The sequence below is a fragment of the Hyla sarda genome, chromosome 1 (genome assembly GCF_029499605.1).
Source record: "Hyla sarda isolate aHylSar1 chromosome 1, aHylSar1.hap1, whole genome shotgun sequence".
Lineage (NCBI taxonomy): Eukaryota > Metazoa > Chordata > Amphibia > Anura > Hylidae > Hyla > Hyla sarda.
The window spans coordinates 407192912-407208472 of NC_079189.1; the positions used below are offsets into that span (position 1 = coordinate 407192912).

The 15561-nt window shown below is 40.9% G+C and overlaps 1 protein-coding gene across 2 annotated transcripts in view; it reads left to right on the forward strand.

Annotated features, from left to right (window-relative positions):
* The window catches only part of NDRG2 (NDRG family member 2), a 42242-nt gene extending 29189 nt beyond the window's left edge, over nt 1-13053 (forward strand). Inside the window, exons 8-17 of one of the 2 annotated variants that reach the window (XM_056528600.1) lie at nt 789-875; nt 1052-1108; nt 1201-1304; nt 3012-3056; nt 3142-3193; nt 3278-3325; nt 4151-4186; nt 7167-7218; nt 9658-9691; nt 10779-13053. In XM_056528600.1, coding sequence (XP_056384575.1) covers nt 789-875; nt 1052-1108; nt 1201-1304; nt 3012-3056; nt 3142-3193; nt 3278-3325; nt 4151-4186; nt 7167-7218; nt 9658-9691; nt 10779-10950 — 687 coding nt within the window. In that variant the 3' untranslated portion in view covers nt 10951-13053. The remainder of the gene's footprint in view (nt 1-788; nt 876-1051; nt 1109-1200; nt 1305-3011; nt 3057-3141; nt 3194-3277; nt 3326-4150; nt 4187-7166; nt 7219-9657; nt 9692-10778) is intronic. The other variant, XM_056528599.1, reaches the window with a different exon arrangement.
* Nucleotides 13054-15561: the final 2508 nt, after the last annotated feature.

A 15561-nucleotide genomic window follows, 5' to 3' on the forward strand; every position in this document is an offset into this window, starting at 1 on the left:
AACATATCCTCTATTTGCAGGATAGGGGATAAGTGTCAGAGCGCAGGAACCCCCCATGATCTCCCACCCAGCACTCTGCTCTCTTAATAAATGCAGTATGTCTACTATGGCACAAAGCTGTGGCTGACACTGCCCCTCCTTGCATCTCTAGGGAGAGCCGGAAATACCTGAACTCTGTATCTGCGGCTCTTCAATAGAGATACATAGGAGGGGAGGGTGTCGGCCACCGTTCGTGCGGTGGTCGACATGCCTCCATTTATGAGGAGAGCAGGTAAAGGATACTTCTTTTTGATACTGTATAACTCCTTTAAGTCGGTCTGTATGTGGTAATGATTTTTTCTGTTGCGGACCCCATTACAGGTCAGTTGGTAAACAATCATTATTAGGCCACTTTAATGCATGCATAGATTGGTCAGTATTTTGCCTCAGAATTTGTAAAGCATAACCAGGAATGGAACAATACTGTGAATCTCTATAATGGAAAGTAAAGGTTTTGTGTTTGAACATTCTTAGTTTAGAATACAAATACTGATGCAAGATGTTGGCCTAAATGTTGTGCAGCCTAAACAGTTGCACAGCAGCGGCTCTTGTCATTGTGGCTGACAATGAGAGCTATAGAAGCGTGTGATTATGATTGCGTAGAACCCATTAAGTGTGTACAAAAAGGGGCATGCGTAGTACTGCTGGTAATCTGCCTCAGGAAGAAAGACTTTTCATTAACTCTTGCTTTTTCTGGTTAGAATGATGATGCACATCCTATTTTCATGCTGTTCTTCTTCTCCATACAGCTTTCACATCCTAACACAGTGGAAGGTCTAGTTCTCATTAATATTGATCCAAATGCCAAAGGCTGGATGGACTGGGCTGCACATAAGGTATAATGAGCCTCTGTGTTTTCTGATTGTATTGTGTTTTGAGTGTTTTTATAGTTGTCTCTATACTTGATTTGTTTTTTACCTGCCAAATGGGACAGGTATGGTTAGATGTTCTAGATAAAGCTGCTTGTATTGCTTTGCCTGTCACTCTTCTATTACATGACTCTCTTCTTCAGCTCACAGGCCTCACTTCATCCATCCCAGAAATGATCCTAGCACACCTCTTCAGTGCAGTAAGTAAATACCCTATAAATAGTGTAATGTTAATAGTGAAGTGAATGAAGTATTTAGTTTACTAGTGCTCTCTTTGGATGTGTTTGTGCAGGAGGAGATTTCTGGGAGCTCAGACACTGTGCGTCAGTACAAAACCACCATTCTAAACTCTCCTATTGTCAGCAACAACCAGCTGTACTGGAACAGCTTCAACAAGTAAGCAAAACATGGATATGCAAACATATTGGAACACTCCTCTTTAAAGGGATATTCTGGCCAAATACATATCAAAGGGGATAAGATGTCTGATCGCGGGGGGCCCCCTCCATTCATGTTCATGGGAGGGGGCGTGACGTCCGTCACGCCCCCTCCCATAGACATGAATGGAGGGGGTGTGGCATGGCGTGACGTCACGTCTCCAGTCCCGGAAACAAGGAGGTTTCCGAGACTGGAGACGCAGCCCTGCAGAATGCGGGTGCTGCACGAAGATCACGGGGAGGGGGGATGGGGTCCCAGCAGCGGGCCCCCAGCAATTGGACATTTTATCCCCCATCCTTTGGATGGGGGATGAGATGTACTTGGCCGGAATCCCCCTTTAATCATTGAATTCAGATGTTTTATTCAGTCCCGTTGCCACAAGTGCATTAATTCCAGCATCTATGCAGTCTTCAGTCAGCCTATACAATCAATTGTGAAAGAATGGGTCCTTCTAAAGATCACACTGAATTCCAGTGTGGTATTGTTATAGGATTCCACAGTTGGAACAAGTCAGTTTGTAAAAATGTATTCCCCCTTTTATTCTCCATGATCACATGTGAGTGGTATTAGTGTTTAGGACAAAAAGCTCCTGTAGGTGTAATGTGTAGATGTAGTCCTAATATTTGGATTTGATAATGGTGATGCTATTTTTGTAGCTGTTTATGTGACCGGTTATCATAACTTTGCTCTCTTTTATTACCATCCACCTGTTATAATAAAATGGAAATACTCCTTGTCAACATGTACAGTGTGTCCTGGCCCCATTGTGCCTTCCATTGGCTAACGCTTTTATTCACACTGGCAGTTTATAAGTAGCATAGGAAGATTTACATGGGAAACTTAAAAAACATTATTTCTAGCAATCTCTGAATTACACATGAGTGCAGATCACAATGATGGGAAAAGTCCTTCAAAAATGTAAGTGAAGTCTGTTATTTGGAGGATACAGGCAAAATAGACACCCATTCGGTTTGGAAAATCCTTTTGCTGTAGGTTCTAGTCTGATACGTTGAGAGGGCTTAATGAGGGCTTAATTGACTAAGGGATCTGTGGCATCTTTAAATAATCATCAGATGCGATGAATGATCCCTATGTAGCCGCTGCCTCTCCCTTTCTTTCACTTGCTACCTGTCTAATTAGTTTTGGCATCCTATATCTTTATTAGGTCCTAGATTGTAAACCGAATGGTCACCATTGCTAATAGCAGAGCCTCAAGTTCACTCCCTATTGAGAGCAGTGGTGACCACCATCGTGATATCCATACATTAGAACAATGTCTATAGACTGTAACAGGGATGGTCTCCACCGCTTAGTTGTCTATAGGGTGGGAACCTGTGTGCTCTTCCCTGTTGCTCTAGTTTCTGTAGTCCATCATCAGTCTTTGTTTACACTGGATGGAGCTATGACTTGACCACTTGAACCATCCACCTAAGTCATAAGTCACATGTCTGTATAGGGATAGGCAAGGGACCATAGACTGTTGGCATTGAATTAAAGGGCTTTAGTATCAGCTTTTTTCCACTAAATGCTTATGCAGGAAAAATAATTATTTAACATTTTTAGAATACCCACTTTAATGAAAATACCCACTGTTAACCTTCTTGTTGTGTTTCTTTTGTGTTACTAATACTTTGAACTTCCATGTTCTCTTCTATTTGCCTGAAGTCGCCGAGATTTGAACCTGGAACGTGGAGGGGATGTCACTTTAAAGTAAGCAATATGAAATCATAGACCCATTGGTATAGTCATACTTACTTAGCACTATACCAACTTGTCTACTCCTTATTATTTGTAGGTGCCCTGTGATGCTAGTAGTTGGTGATCAAGCTCCTTATGAGGATGCAGTGGTAAGGGTTGAATACATTTCTACTATGCGGTAGATTTCTTTTGTTGGTGAATCTTCTGTTGTAACACACGTTATGCCATTACAGGTGGAATGCAACTCAAAACTGGATCCAACACAGACTTCATTCTTGAAGGTGAGTGAGAAGATGGGTTAGATACCTCAGCTGTTGTGTACACTGTGGTATAGTCGAGTGTAGACTGATTGCTACATGGCTGATGGGTAAGCAGTTCATGTAGCCTCCGCTATGCTATTTGAGGCTGTGTGCTAATGGATCCTCCACAAGTCATGTTCCAGAAGGAAAATCAATTATTTTCCCATCAACTCTGAAAACTGGGACGAAGGTCAATTCTATCTTATTAATGGTGAATTACTGACTGTAAAGCTAAAATGTTTTGGACTAAACACTATAAATGGAGGACAGCATTTGTGTGGTACAAAGGATTGTGGTTTAGTGTTAGTATAACCTTACAGTGTGATGTCTGTCCTCTGACTCGAAGTAACACTAATATGCAATTAAAACAAAGAATCTTATTGTATAATGAGAACCATTTATATTTCATCTGGATAAAAAGTGAGATGGTTGAATTGTACTAACCCCGCCGGAGCGGACAGGCGGTAATTGTTAATAACTTTTAGCATATATTTTCAAGTGTTTATTTTTATATTGTAAGATAGGCCCAATAAATACTAGGATTCCAGATACACTCCAAATGACATCGCTCATCCAGTTTTTTATACTTGGTCAGCTTTCACAGCGCACAAGGCTATATTTAGGCACTGTAGGGCTGGAAAGGCCCGCTTGGCAGATAAGAGTACTCATGCTGCCAACAATAAACACAAGTAGAGTTTAAGGATAGCTGTTAAGTTGTATATTCAGATGCTTAAAAAGACACATAAGTTGATCACGAGGCCAAGACTGTTTTTATCACCGTTTTAACTTTTTTTTTTTCTTTTTCAGATGGCTGACTCTGGTGGACAGCCACAGATTACACAGGTAAAGCGCAAGAATATTACCAAAGAACATATAGCCTTAAGACCTGCTAGATAGATAGTTAAAATATGCAACCACTTGATGAATCAAACAAGACTGTTCATCCTCAGAAACAGGCTGTTACAGCACCAGGACAAGCATACCTCTCCTGCTGGTTGTGTAGGTAATGCCAGAGGAGCATAACCCAGTATACGCAGACAACCCAAGATCCATTAAAGGACCCTAAAGCCGTTTGACCTTATTACCTGTTGTTAGGCTTGGGTATCACCTTAACTATACCTGTGTATAGTACTTCCATAATGATTAATACCAGTATATTATAATTAAAAAATCTAAAATAAATAAACATGCCATTTATCGGAGTTACAAAAATTAAAAACAAACAATTTTTTTTTTTTTTTTTTTTTTTTTTTACAATAAGTTTAATAAAGAGCATAAACCCCCCCAAAATATTGTTATAGGGGTACTTTGGTGGAAAACAATTTATTTATTTATTTATTTATTTTTAAATCAACTGGTGCCAGAAAGTTAAATAGATTAGTAAATTACTTCTATTATAAAATCTTGATCCTTCCAGTACTTATTAGCTGCTGAATACTACAGAGGAAATTCTTTTCTCTTTGGAACACAGAGCTCTCTGCTGACATCATGACCACAGTGCTCTCTGCTGACATCTCTGTCCATTTTAGGAACTGTCCAGAGCAGCATATGTTTTCTATGGAAATGTTCTTCTACTCTGGACAGTTCGTAAAATGGACAGAGATGTCAGCAGAGAGCACTGTGGTCCTGATGTCAGCAGAGAGCTCTGTGTTCTAAAAAGAAAATAATTTCCTCTGGACAAAATTATTGGCACCCTTAATATTTGGTTGCACACCCTTTGGAAAAAATAACTGAAATCAGTCTCTTCCTATAACCATCAATAAGCTTCTTACACCTCTCACTCGGAATGTTGGACCACTCTTCCTTTACAAACTGCTCCAGGTCTCTTATTGGAAAGGCGCCTTTTCCCAACAGCAATTTTAAGATCTCTCCACAGGTGGTCAATGGGATTTAGATCTGGATTCATTGCTGGCCACTTCAGAACTCTCCAGCGCTTTGTTGCCATCCATTTCTGGGGGCTTTTTGATGTATGTTTGGGGACATTGTCCTGCTGGAAGACCCAAGATCTTGGACGCCAACCCAGCTTTCTGACACTGGGCTGTACAGTGCGACCCAATATCTGTTGGTAATCCTCAGATTTCATGATGCTTGCACACATTCAAGGCACCCAGTGCCAAAGGCAGCAAAACAACCCCAAAACATCATTGAACCTCCACCATATTTCACTGTAGGTACTGTGTTCTTTTCTTTGTAGGCCTCATTCCATTTTCGGTTACAGTAGAATGATGTGCTTTACCAAAAAGCTCTATCTTGGTCTCATCTGTCCACAAGACTTTTTCCCAGAAGGATTTTGACTTACTCAAGTTCATTTTGGCAAAATGTAGCCTTGCTTTTTTATGTCTCTGTGTCAGCGGTGGGGTCCTACTGGGTCTCCTGCCATAGCGTTTCATTTCATTTAAATGTTGACGGATAGTTTGTGCTGACACTGATGATCCCTGATCCTGCAGGACAGCTTGAATATCTATGGAACTTGTTTGGGGCTGCTTATCCACCATCCGGACTATCCTGCGTTGACACCTTTCATCAATTTTTCTCTTCTGTCCATGCACAGGGAGATTAGCTACAGTGCCATGGGTTGTAAACTCCTTGATAATGCGCACTGTGGACAAAGGCAAATCTACATCTCTGGAGATGGACTTGTAACCTTGAGATTGTTGATATTTTTCCACAATTTTGGTTCTCAAGTCCTCAGACAGTTCTCTTCTCCTCTTTCTGTTGTCCATGCTCAGTGTGGCACACACAGACACACAATGCAAAGACTAAGTGGACTTCTCTCCTTTTTATCTGCTTTCAGGTGTGATTTTTATATTGCCCACACCTGTTACTTGCCCCATGTTAATTTAAAGGAGCATCACATGTTTGAAACAATCTTATTTTTCCACAATTGTGAAAGGGTGCCAATCATTTTGTCCAGAGCATTTTCGGAGTTTGGTGTGACATTATGTCCAGTTTGCTTTTTTTCCTTCCTTTTTTGGTTTAGTTCCAATACACACAAAGGGAATAAACATGTGTTACTGCAATCCTTTTCTGTGAGAAATACTTCATTTTCTTAAAAATTTTCAGGGGTGCCAACATTTACGGCCATGACTGTATGTTGCTATAGTAAGTTGCTATGTAGTTAAAGAGAAACAGTCTCTTGCAAAAACTTTTTATATAATGGAGACAATAACATTGAGGGAGATTTATCAAAACTTGTGTAGAGGAAAAGTTGCCCATAGTAACCCATCAGCTTGCTTCTTTAATTTTGAAAGGGCCGCTAAAAAAATTCAAAAGAAAGAAAGAATCTGATTGGTTGCTATGGGCAACTGGTCAACTTTTCTTCTACACAGGTTTGGATAAATCTCCCCCATTATGTGTATATTTGTATTATACATTGATAAATAAATGTGTATATTTTTGAGTGAATAAATGTTGTCTTGTCCTTGCAGCTATTGCCTGTGTGTCTTGGCTGGGACAAGCAGGGATCTGTGCAGGCTCCTGGCTTTTCAATCAGCCTGCTGTGTGAGCCTGGAGCGTGTCACAGAGCCTCAGAGACAATACAGAATGTTTTCACCGACAAATATACACTTTTTATTTTTTTTACCAATGTATATTAGAAGTACATTATATAAAAAGTCTTTGCAAATGACAGTGCCCATTGAAGTTTTATTTTATATTGCTCAATGCCAGTAGACTTTTTTTTTTTTTAAGGTGTATTGAAGTGTTCACGTTAATGATACAAAATTGTCTGACAAAATCAATACTTATGTCCAGTCATTATCTGACAGTACTGTTACCTAATATTTTATATCATTCTTCTGACTTTTCATTATTCTTTCCACAGCCTGGAAAATTGGCTGAGGCTTTCAAGTACTTTGTACAGGGAATGGGCTACAGTAAGTATTGCCATGTCTAATCTGTATACTGTCTACATGTTTTTGTTACCTTACGTAAGCTAAGACTCACAGCTGTCCTCTGAAAATGGCAGCTTTAGAGGCATTTCTGTGGACTTAACAGCTAAGCTATGTTGCAGGACAGATGTTAGGTCTATTCCAGTCATGTTTCAGTTACTTATACATATAGTCGGCTAACTCAGATACTCCATAATGCCAGCTGCTGTTTTCTGGCTAAGATATATAGGTGTAGATCAGAATAGATCAGAGTTTGATGGAGAAAACATCAGTTTTTTGAGATAAAAGCTTCTTGTACACTTATATGAAGGTGCACCCTAGATGGCAATCTGTGTTGGAGGACTTCGTAGCATTTATGCTGACTGTGCTTTAATATAACAGACGAACATGCACGTTTATTCACTGTTTGCTATGATTTTCTAATGTAAATTCTGCATTAGTTTAATGATAGTGTTTTTTTTATTTTTTATTTTGTCAACCAATCAATGTAATCAGATGTATGCTGGTATAATGGTTATTTTGGTTTGGGATCGCACAGGCTGATAGAATGCTCCTTTTTACTGGTAGAACTACCCACATAGTGCAAACTACCTGCTGATGGCCCTAACAACAGAGGGCAGGGAGATGGGGGGCAAACTACCTACAGGTGGTCCTGCCTATGGGGGGTCCTACTTACAAGAGGAAAGGGGACTACCTTCAGGGGGCCCTATGGGGAAGGGGGCTGGTTGGGTTGAGGTAGGTGTGGCCTGCACTAAAAAATTTCTAAGGTGTGCCCTGAGCTTAAAAAATAAAATAAAAAAGCTTGGAAACACTGCATTAAAATGTTAAAATAAAATTGTAATATAGTAATCACTCAATGGGATGAAGAAGGTAAAGAAAGCGAAAGTCATACAAAAATAAATATTTGGCATCAAAAAATACAAAAGTGCAGACTACATACAAAAACTACAGGTGGAAAACTTTTTGCCAGAAAGTTAAACAGATTTGTAAATCACTTTTATTAACAAATCTTAATCCTTCCAGTGCTTATTAGGGGCTGTATACTAAAGAGAAATTCAAAAAAGAAATGCATTTCCTCTGATGTCATGACCACAGTGCTCTCTGCTGACATCTCTGTCCGTTTTAGGGGCTGTATACTAAAGAGAAATCCAAAAAAGAAATGCATTTCCTCTGATGTCATGACCACAGGGCTCTCTGCTGACATCTCTGTCCGTTTTAGGAACTGTCCAGAGCAGCATATGTTTGCTATGGGGATTTTCTCCTGCTCTGGACAGTTCCTAAAATGGACAGCAGAGGTCAGCAGAGAGCACTGTGGTCATGACATCAAAGGAAATGCATTTCTTTTTTGTATTTCTCTTTAGTATACAGCCCCTAAAAAGTACTGGAATGATTAAGATTTTTTAATAGAAGTGATTTACAAATCTGTTTAACTTTCTGGCATCTGTTGATTAAATAAAAAAAAAATAAAAAAAAATAAAAGGTTTCCATGGGAGTGCCCCTTTAAGTATCCGCGTCCGTTTAAATAGGGACATTTTTATTTAACACTATATCTAATGTAGACAGTTCAAAAACAATTATATAAATTACATATATTTTATGTAACCCTCAAATTGCCCAAAAAAGAATACAATGTTTGGCACATAAAAAAGGTCTAATTTAGCCACCTCAATGAAAAAAATTTAGTTTTAGCTGTTGAAATGAAGAAAGGCAATAAACAGAACAATTTAGCTTACCATTAGGGCCCTTTCAGGCCTGGTCATTTAAAGTGTACCGGTGAACAAAAAGTTTTTATATAATGTAGATAATACAATTATATGTATTTTTGTAATATACAGTGGTTAAAAAAATGTGTATATTTATGGGTGAAAAAGTGCTGTCCCTGCAGCTATTGCCTGTGAGGAGTCCAAATACAGGAAGTGAGGACAGGACAAGCAGGGATCTGTGCAGGCTCCTGGCTTGTCAATCATCCTCATGTGAGCCGGGAGCGTGTCACAGAGCCTCACTACACAGAGCCCTGCTTGTCCTCACTCACTTCCTGTATTTGGACTCCTCATAGAGACACACAGGCAATAGCTGCAGGGACAAAAATATACACATTTTTTAACCAATGTATATTACAAATATACACATAATGGTATTATGTACATTATATAAAAAAAGGTTTTGTTCACGACAGGTACACTTAAAGGGGTTCAGAGAAATGCCAAGGCCCCAAAGGCATGGTTGAGGTCTTATGTTAAAAGGAAATATATATGTGTGTGTGTATAAGATATATATATTTATTTTTATATTTTTTCCTCCAAAAGTGTTTTATGTAAGACCCCCTTTTGATGCATGTCCCCACTCCAGGGACTTAAAATACAGGCCCAGTCCTTACTGATGTTCTCAGCAGTTTTCATTTGTCTTGCTATTTCTTCTCCCCAGTCCCCCACATTCTGGATAAGAAGCGCAGTATGGGGTGAAGTATCTTTGAAGAACTTATCAATTCCCCATTCTCCTTCACTGCTCTTGGTCCTTGCACCCTTGCTGCTTTTTGTCACCCAGCTTTTGTCCAGGTGCTTGGGCATGAGACACTCACCTTCTGTGTGCTTACAATGTACAGTACTTTGATATCTTGTGTGAGCTTACACCTTAATACCTAGTTACAATACTTATTGTGTCAGACAAGCAGCTTGTTTGGACAATGTAGGAGTTCCCTTTGACCTTTCACCTGTCACCTGTAAGCATGGCTAGTCTACTTTTGACAGTGGTTTCCAAGATCCCATAGCTACACCACGTCATGTTAGTTTTATCACTGTGATGTCACTTCTTTTTGAAAATGCTTTATTTGTAAGGAGAAAGGGTTCACGAAGACCAGAATATTAAGTACCTTGTTTTTTCCTTCATAATAAGTAGAATTGCGTCCAAGGTTTTTTCCATTTGGAGAAATTTTACAAAATGATGGTCATGTGCTCTCCATGAACCTTAAAGGGGTACTCCGCCCCTAGACATCTGATCCCCTATCCAAAAGATAGGGGATGAGATGTCTGATCGCGGGGGTCCCGCCGCTGGGGACCCCCGCAATATAGCATGCGGCACCCACCTGTTTCTGCTCCGGAAGCGCTGGAGGGTCTGGGTCCCGACCACCGGACCGGAAGTCCGTGACGTCACGACTCCGCCCCCGTGTGATGTCACGCCCTGTCCCCTCAATGCAAGTCTATGGGAGGGGGCGTGACTGCCGTCACGCCCCCTCCCATAGACTTGCATTGAGGGGACAGGGCGTGACGTCACACGGGGGCGGAGTCGTGACTTCACAGACTTCTTTTCCGGTGGTCGGGACCCAGACCCTCCAGTGCTTCCGGAGCAGAAACAGGTGGGTGTCGCATGCTATATTGCGGGGGCCCCCAGCGGCAGGACCCACGCGATCAGACATCTTATCCCCTATCCTTTGGATAGGGGATAAGATGTCTAGGGTTGGAGTACCCCTTTAAGTAAAGATCCCGATTTCTTGTGTCCATTCCTTCTCTCATGCTTTGATTTTTTTTTTTCTTTTTCTCTCATTGCAGTGGCATCCTCATGCATGACTCGTCTGTCTCGCTCGCGCACCGCCTCTCTGTCCAGCGAGGGGAATCGCTCACGCTCTCGTACCCTGTCACAGAGCAGCGAGTCAGGGGGAGCACCACCAGGAACATTCACGGAGGTGACCTGCTGAGAAGCAGAGATGCTGGGGACATGTGATCGTCCCGCTCTGTTTGAGAGGAAGGCATTTTAGCAGCGCTAATTATGCTATATAGAAAGCTAAAAAACAAACCCAGACTTCACGAGAGATAACAAGATGTCTGTACCTGTCTGTCTTTCTTTCTCTCCTATCTCAAGATTTTTATTACCCTTTTTTTCTGATCACTTTGCCTTTCTTTTATACTTACAGTTCATATACTTGTGTAAAAGAGATTTGCAGGGTTTGCTTAACTTGGAGTAGCATACAGCTGAATAGACTAACCTGAGTTCACAAGGGTTCTTTAGATATCTAAGGTTTCTTTTTCTTCAGTGTATTCTGTGATTGTTTTTATTTTATTTTTTTTCTTCCATTGACCTTCCCTATTTTGATCTCTCCAAAGCCAGGCAGACTACAGAACAGTTCTTTACAGTTCCACCTCCATGTATCTCTAACTAATTGCATCACCCTAACAAGCCTTCCCTGGCACATGATAAGTCATAATATGGGGTAACGTCACCTCCTAACATTATGCCCAAGAGGAATTGAGGGGGGGTGGGAGTTGCAGGGAAAGTTCTCAAAGGTCCAACCACTGGAATACTTATCATTGTTGAGGTCACTTTAAAGATTGCAGCACAATGAAGAACAGCGCAAAATCATAAGATATTTCATGCTACTTAGACGCCCTAAAGCTGGCGTCTTTAAGAAAGTTCAGCTTCCTTTATATGCTTTCCTTTGCAATAGTAGTATTTGATGCCTTTTTTTTTTTATACTTTTGCCATAACTCTTCCTCCGCTGCCACTTGCTCAGGGTTGCTTCCGTGAGTCTTAGGGGGAGATTTTATAAAACTAGTATTTGCTTTTTAGTTGTAAAAACATGTAGATACAGCACAGGGTAGATGCATATTATTTCTTTTATTGTCTTTATTTTATTTTTTTAAATAAATGTGTAGATTGGTTGGGAACATGTATAGTTATAAGATTAAAAGTGTCTCATAATTCCATCCTAATTCAAAATGGCATCCTACCAGTAACGGCCCCACTGTAGATAAAAGCTGGTAATGTCACTATCTATAATAATACCTAGATATAAGATCATTAAAACTTAGCTGTAATTGTTAGAATCGGAATAAGAAGTAATACTAGGGACATTTACAATCAAGCCACCTATTTCTTCTCTACAGTATTCATTTTGATATAGTTCTTCCATTAAGGGTACAGTGGATTTTTGACTAAATGATGCCTTCACCATGACCATGCACAGCTTAGAATCACTAGTACCAACTACAAAACACCATGTCAAGAGAACAATCAGTATTGTACTATGATCATTGTGCCAACCATACACTGTATCACTATTTTGCCTTGAGTGTTACAACACATAACATGTATTTACGCAAATTTTCTGACTATAATCAGGAACATTATGTATATGTTTTCATTAAAAGGCAGAAGCTACTTTGTGAACTATTTATACTTTTAACAATAAAATCCTTGTCATTGCAGAGGATAAGTTTGGCTTCTCTTAATGTTACTAAATGAGAGCTGTTGAGTTTAATACTTAGTGCACCCAACAATATCCTAATGCAGACACTGTAAATGCTGGGTGCCCTTCTTATTGTAGTGGTATGCCACTCTTGGCACAATATTGTGAAAGGGATATAGTGGTAAGAGCAAGTTTACCCGTCATTTATGCAGCGTATCCAACCAACTCGCAGGAGGTCTTGAAACTTGGTCTTGAGCTTGCCTTACTGAGTAGATACTTTACGACAGTCTACTATGTAGAGGCCAGCCAGACTACCTTCCAACACTGGCATTTGGTGAGACACGGCTAGGGCACGTTGTATGCCCAGTCTTTTCCTACTCTATTTGAGTTGCTGCCCTAATGCATACACATGTATAAGGCCCTGGGTTGATATTTTGTGACTGAATCTACTGAAAGGTTTCTTCCTCTCAAAGTGTTAACTTTTGTAAGTTTGTATAGAGAAAGGCGGTACATCGTGTTTTCAGTCTGGATGTTCGGAAGGGTTGATGTATAGAAGGGGGCATTCTGTATAGGATTCATTTTGTTCTTATATTTTCTGTTAGTTTTATTCCCCCACACTGTAAAATAAAATATTAAAGAAATGCTTTGTGTCTTCATTTGCAAAGTTCAGTAATAATTTTATGTAAGAGATTGTGTATAGATGCAGCATACAGTTCATTCAAGAAGTTTTCATACCCTTACACTTTTTACATTTTATATTGTGGCCCTGTGCTAAAATAAAATAGCCCCATCTAAAATATTGCATAGTCAGTACTTAGTTAAAGCACCCTTGGCAGCGATTACGGCCTCCAGTCTTCTTGGGTAGGATACCACAAGGTTTACAAACCTGGATTTAGTGATTTTCTTCAGATCCCCTTAAAGGAGTACTCCGCCCCTAGACATCTTATCCCCTATCCAAAGGATAGGGGATAAGATGTCAGATCGCCGCGGCCTGCCGCTGGGGAGCCCTGGGATCGCCGCTGCAGCACCCTGCTATCATTACAGCACAGAGCGAGTTCGCTCTGTGCGTAATGACGGGCGATACGGGGGACGGAGCAGCGTGATGTCATGGCTGCACCCCTCGTGACATCACGGCCCGTCCCCTTAATGCAAGTCTATGGGAGGGGGCGTGATGACCGCCACGCCCCCTCCCATAGACTTGTATTGAAAGGGGTGGGTCGTGATGTCACGAGGGGCGGAGCCGTGACGTAACGATGCTCCGGCCCCTGTACTGCCCTTCATTACGTGCAGAGCGAACTCGCTCTGTGCTGTAATGAGAGCGGGGTGCCGCAGCGGGGATCACAGGGCTCCCCAGCAGCGGGACCGCGGCGATCTGACATCTTATCCCCTATCCTTTGGATAGGGGATAAGATGTCTAGGGGCGGAGTACCCCTTTAAGGAGGTTGTCCAGGGTTGTTAAGGAGGTTGTTCTTTCTTTCAAGGCAGCACCACTCCTGTCCACAGGTTGTGTCTGTTATTGCAGCTTGACTTCATTTAAGTGGATGGGACTGAGCTGCAGTACTAAACACAACTTGTAGACAGGAGTGGCACTGTTTGCAAAGAAGAAGAATTTTTCCAATCCCAGACAACCCCTTTAAAAGGGAAAACGGTCAGCCTGTTCATCCACACTAAACCCAATACACTGGGTTATATAATGTGAGTGAAGAGAAGTCTAATGAGGGGTCACATACTTAAATATGTTCAGTAGATTCTGAGATATGTCCCCCAGAAGATCCTCTGCCGAATTCAGTGAATCGCATGCAGGGGGCGGGGGTTCACCAGCTCAATTTACGTGTATGTCATGTGTACTTCCCTCAGCAAAGTTGCATATTCTTCATAGCGAAGGAGCTAAGGTATAGACATGTTTCTAAGTGTGATTCAGGCTGGTGTGAGTTTGTGCAAAAACTGCTCCCTTTTTTGGTGCAAATGATAAATTGCAGCCAACTGCAAACATCAAGTCAATTTTTACTTCAACTACACAACTTATTCAAAGGATCGTGTCAAAAAAGGCGCAAATTTTTGCACAGAAACTCGGCCCAGTTGTAGAACCAAATTATCACAAGGAAAATGGTGTAAAGCAAATAACTCATTTGTCTTTTTAGAAAGTGGCCCCATCTGTGGTCCAAAGCACTACATCAGGTTTACAATTAGAATATTTCTGCCCTTTGCTCCACACAGCTTTCCCTCAACCCTGACCAGTCTCACTATCTGCGATGCTGAAAAAAAAAACCTGCAGTATGATGCTACCACCACCATGCTTCACTGTAGGGATGATATGGGGCAAGTGATGAGCAGTACCTGGTTTCCTCAAGGCAAGATGTTAAGAACTGAGGCTAGAAAGTTCACTTTTGGTTTTATCAGACCAGAGGTGTTTTTGTGCAATCTCCAAGTGGGCTTTCATGTCTCTTTCTGAGGAGAGGCTTTTTTTCTGGCCATAAAGACAAGATTGGTGGAGTGCTTCTCTGACATCTGACTCCTGGAGGTTTCTCTCATCTGCACACTGGATCTTTAAAGCTCATGCAGAGTGATTATTGGGTTATTGGTTATCTTTTTAACCAAGACAAACATTGGGTTCCAATGAAAAGTACAACTTGTCCCACAAAAAGTACAACTTCAACAGTGGAAAATGGAAAAAGTTATGTGCCTTAGAAGGTAAGGAGGAAGAAAGCCTAAGCCACAAATAAAAATTCGAGGGATCACAAATGGGTTAAACTTTAAGAGTGAATTCTTTTGCATGGCATTAGTAGCATTCCATTATACCAGACTTAATTCAGCAAGCTTTTGTATTGTTAGAGGCTTTCTGATTTCTGGTATAAGCCTGCAAACTCCTTTCACGAGTCTTTATCCAACCTGTCTTCTGTTAGTCACAGTTAAGAAAACTTGATACTGCAGCTATCCGTACCTTGATGGGGCTACATCTTGTCTACACCTGCTTGGAGAGAATTGGATATCTGGAGGTTTAGATTGACTTCCTTTACACCTCACCATGACCAGAATCTTTTCTATATTCTAGAATGAATAGAATTGTAGAACATTTTCCTGCTCATCTGGATGGTGTAAAGATAACAAACATGCAAATTACACACAGAAGGGGATGAAGCTGTAGACGG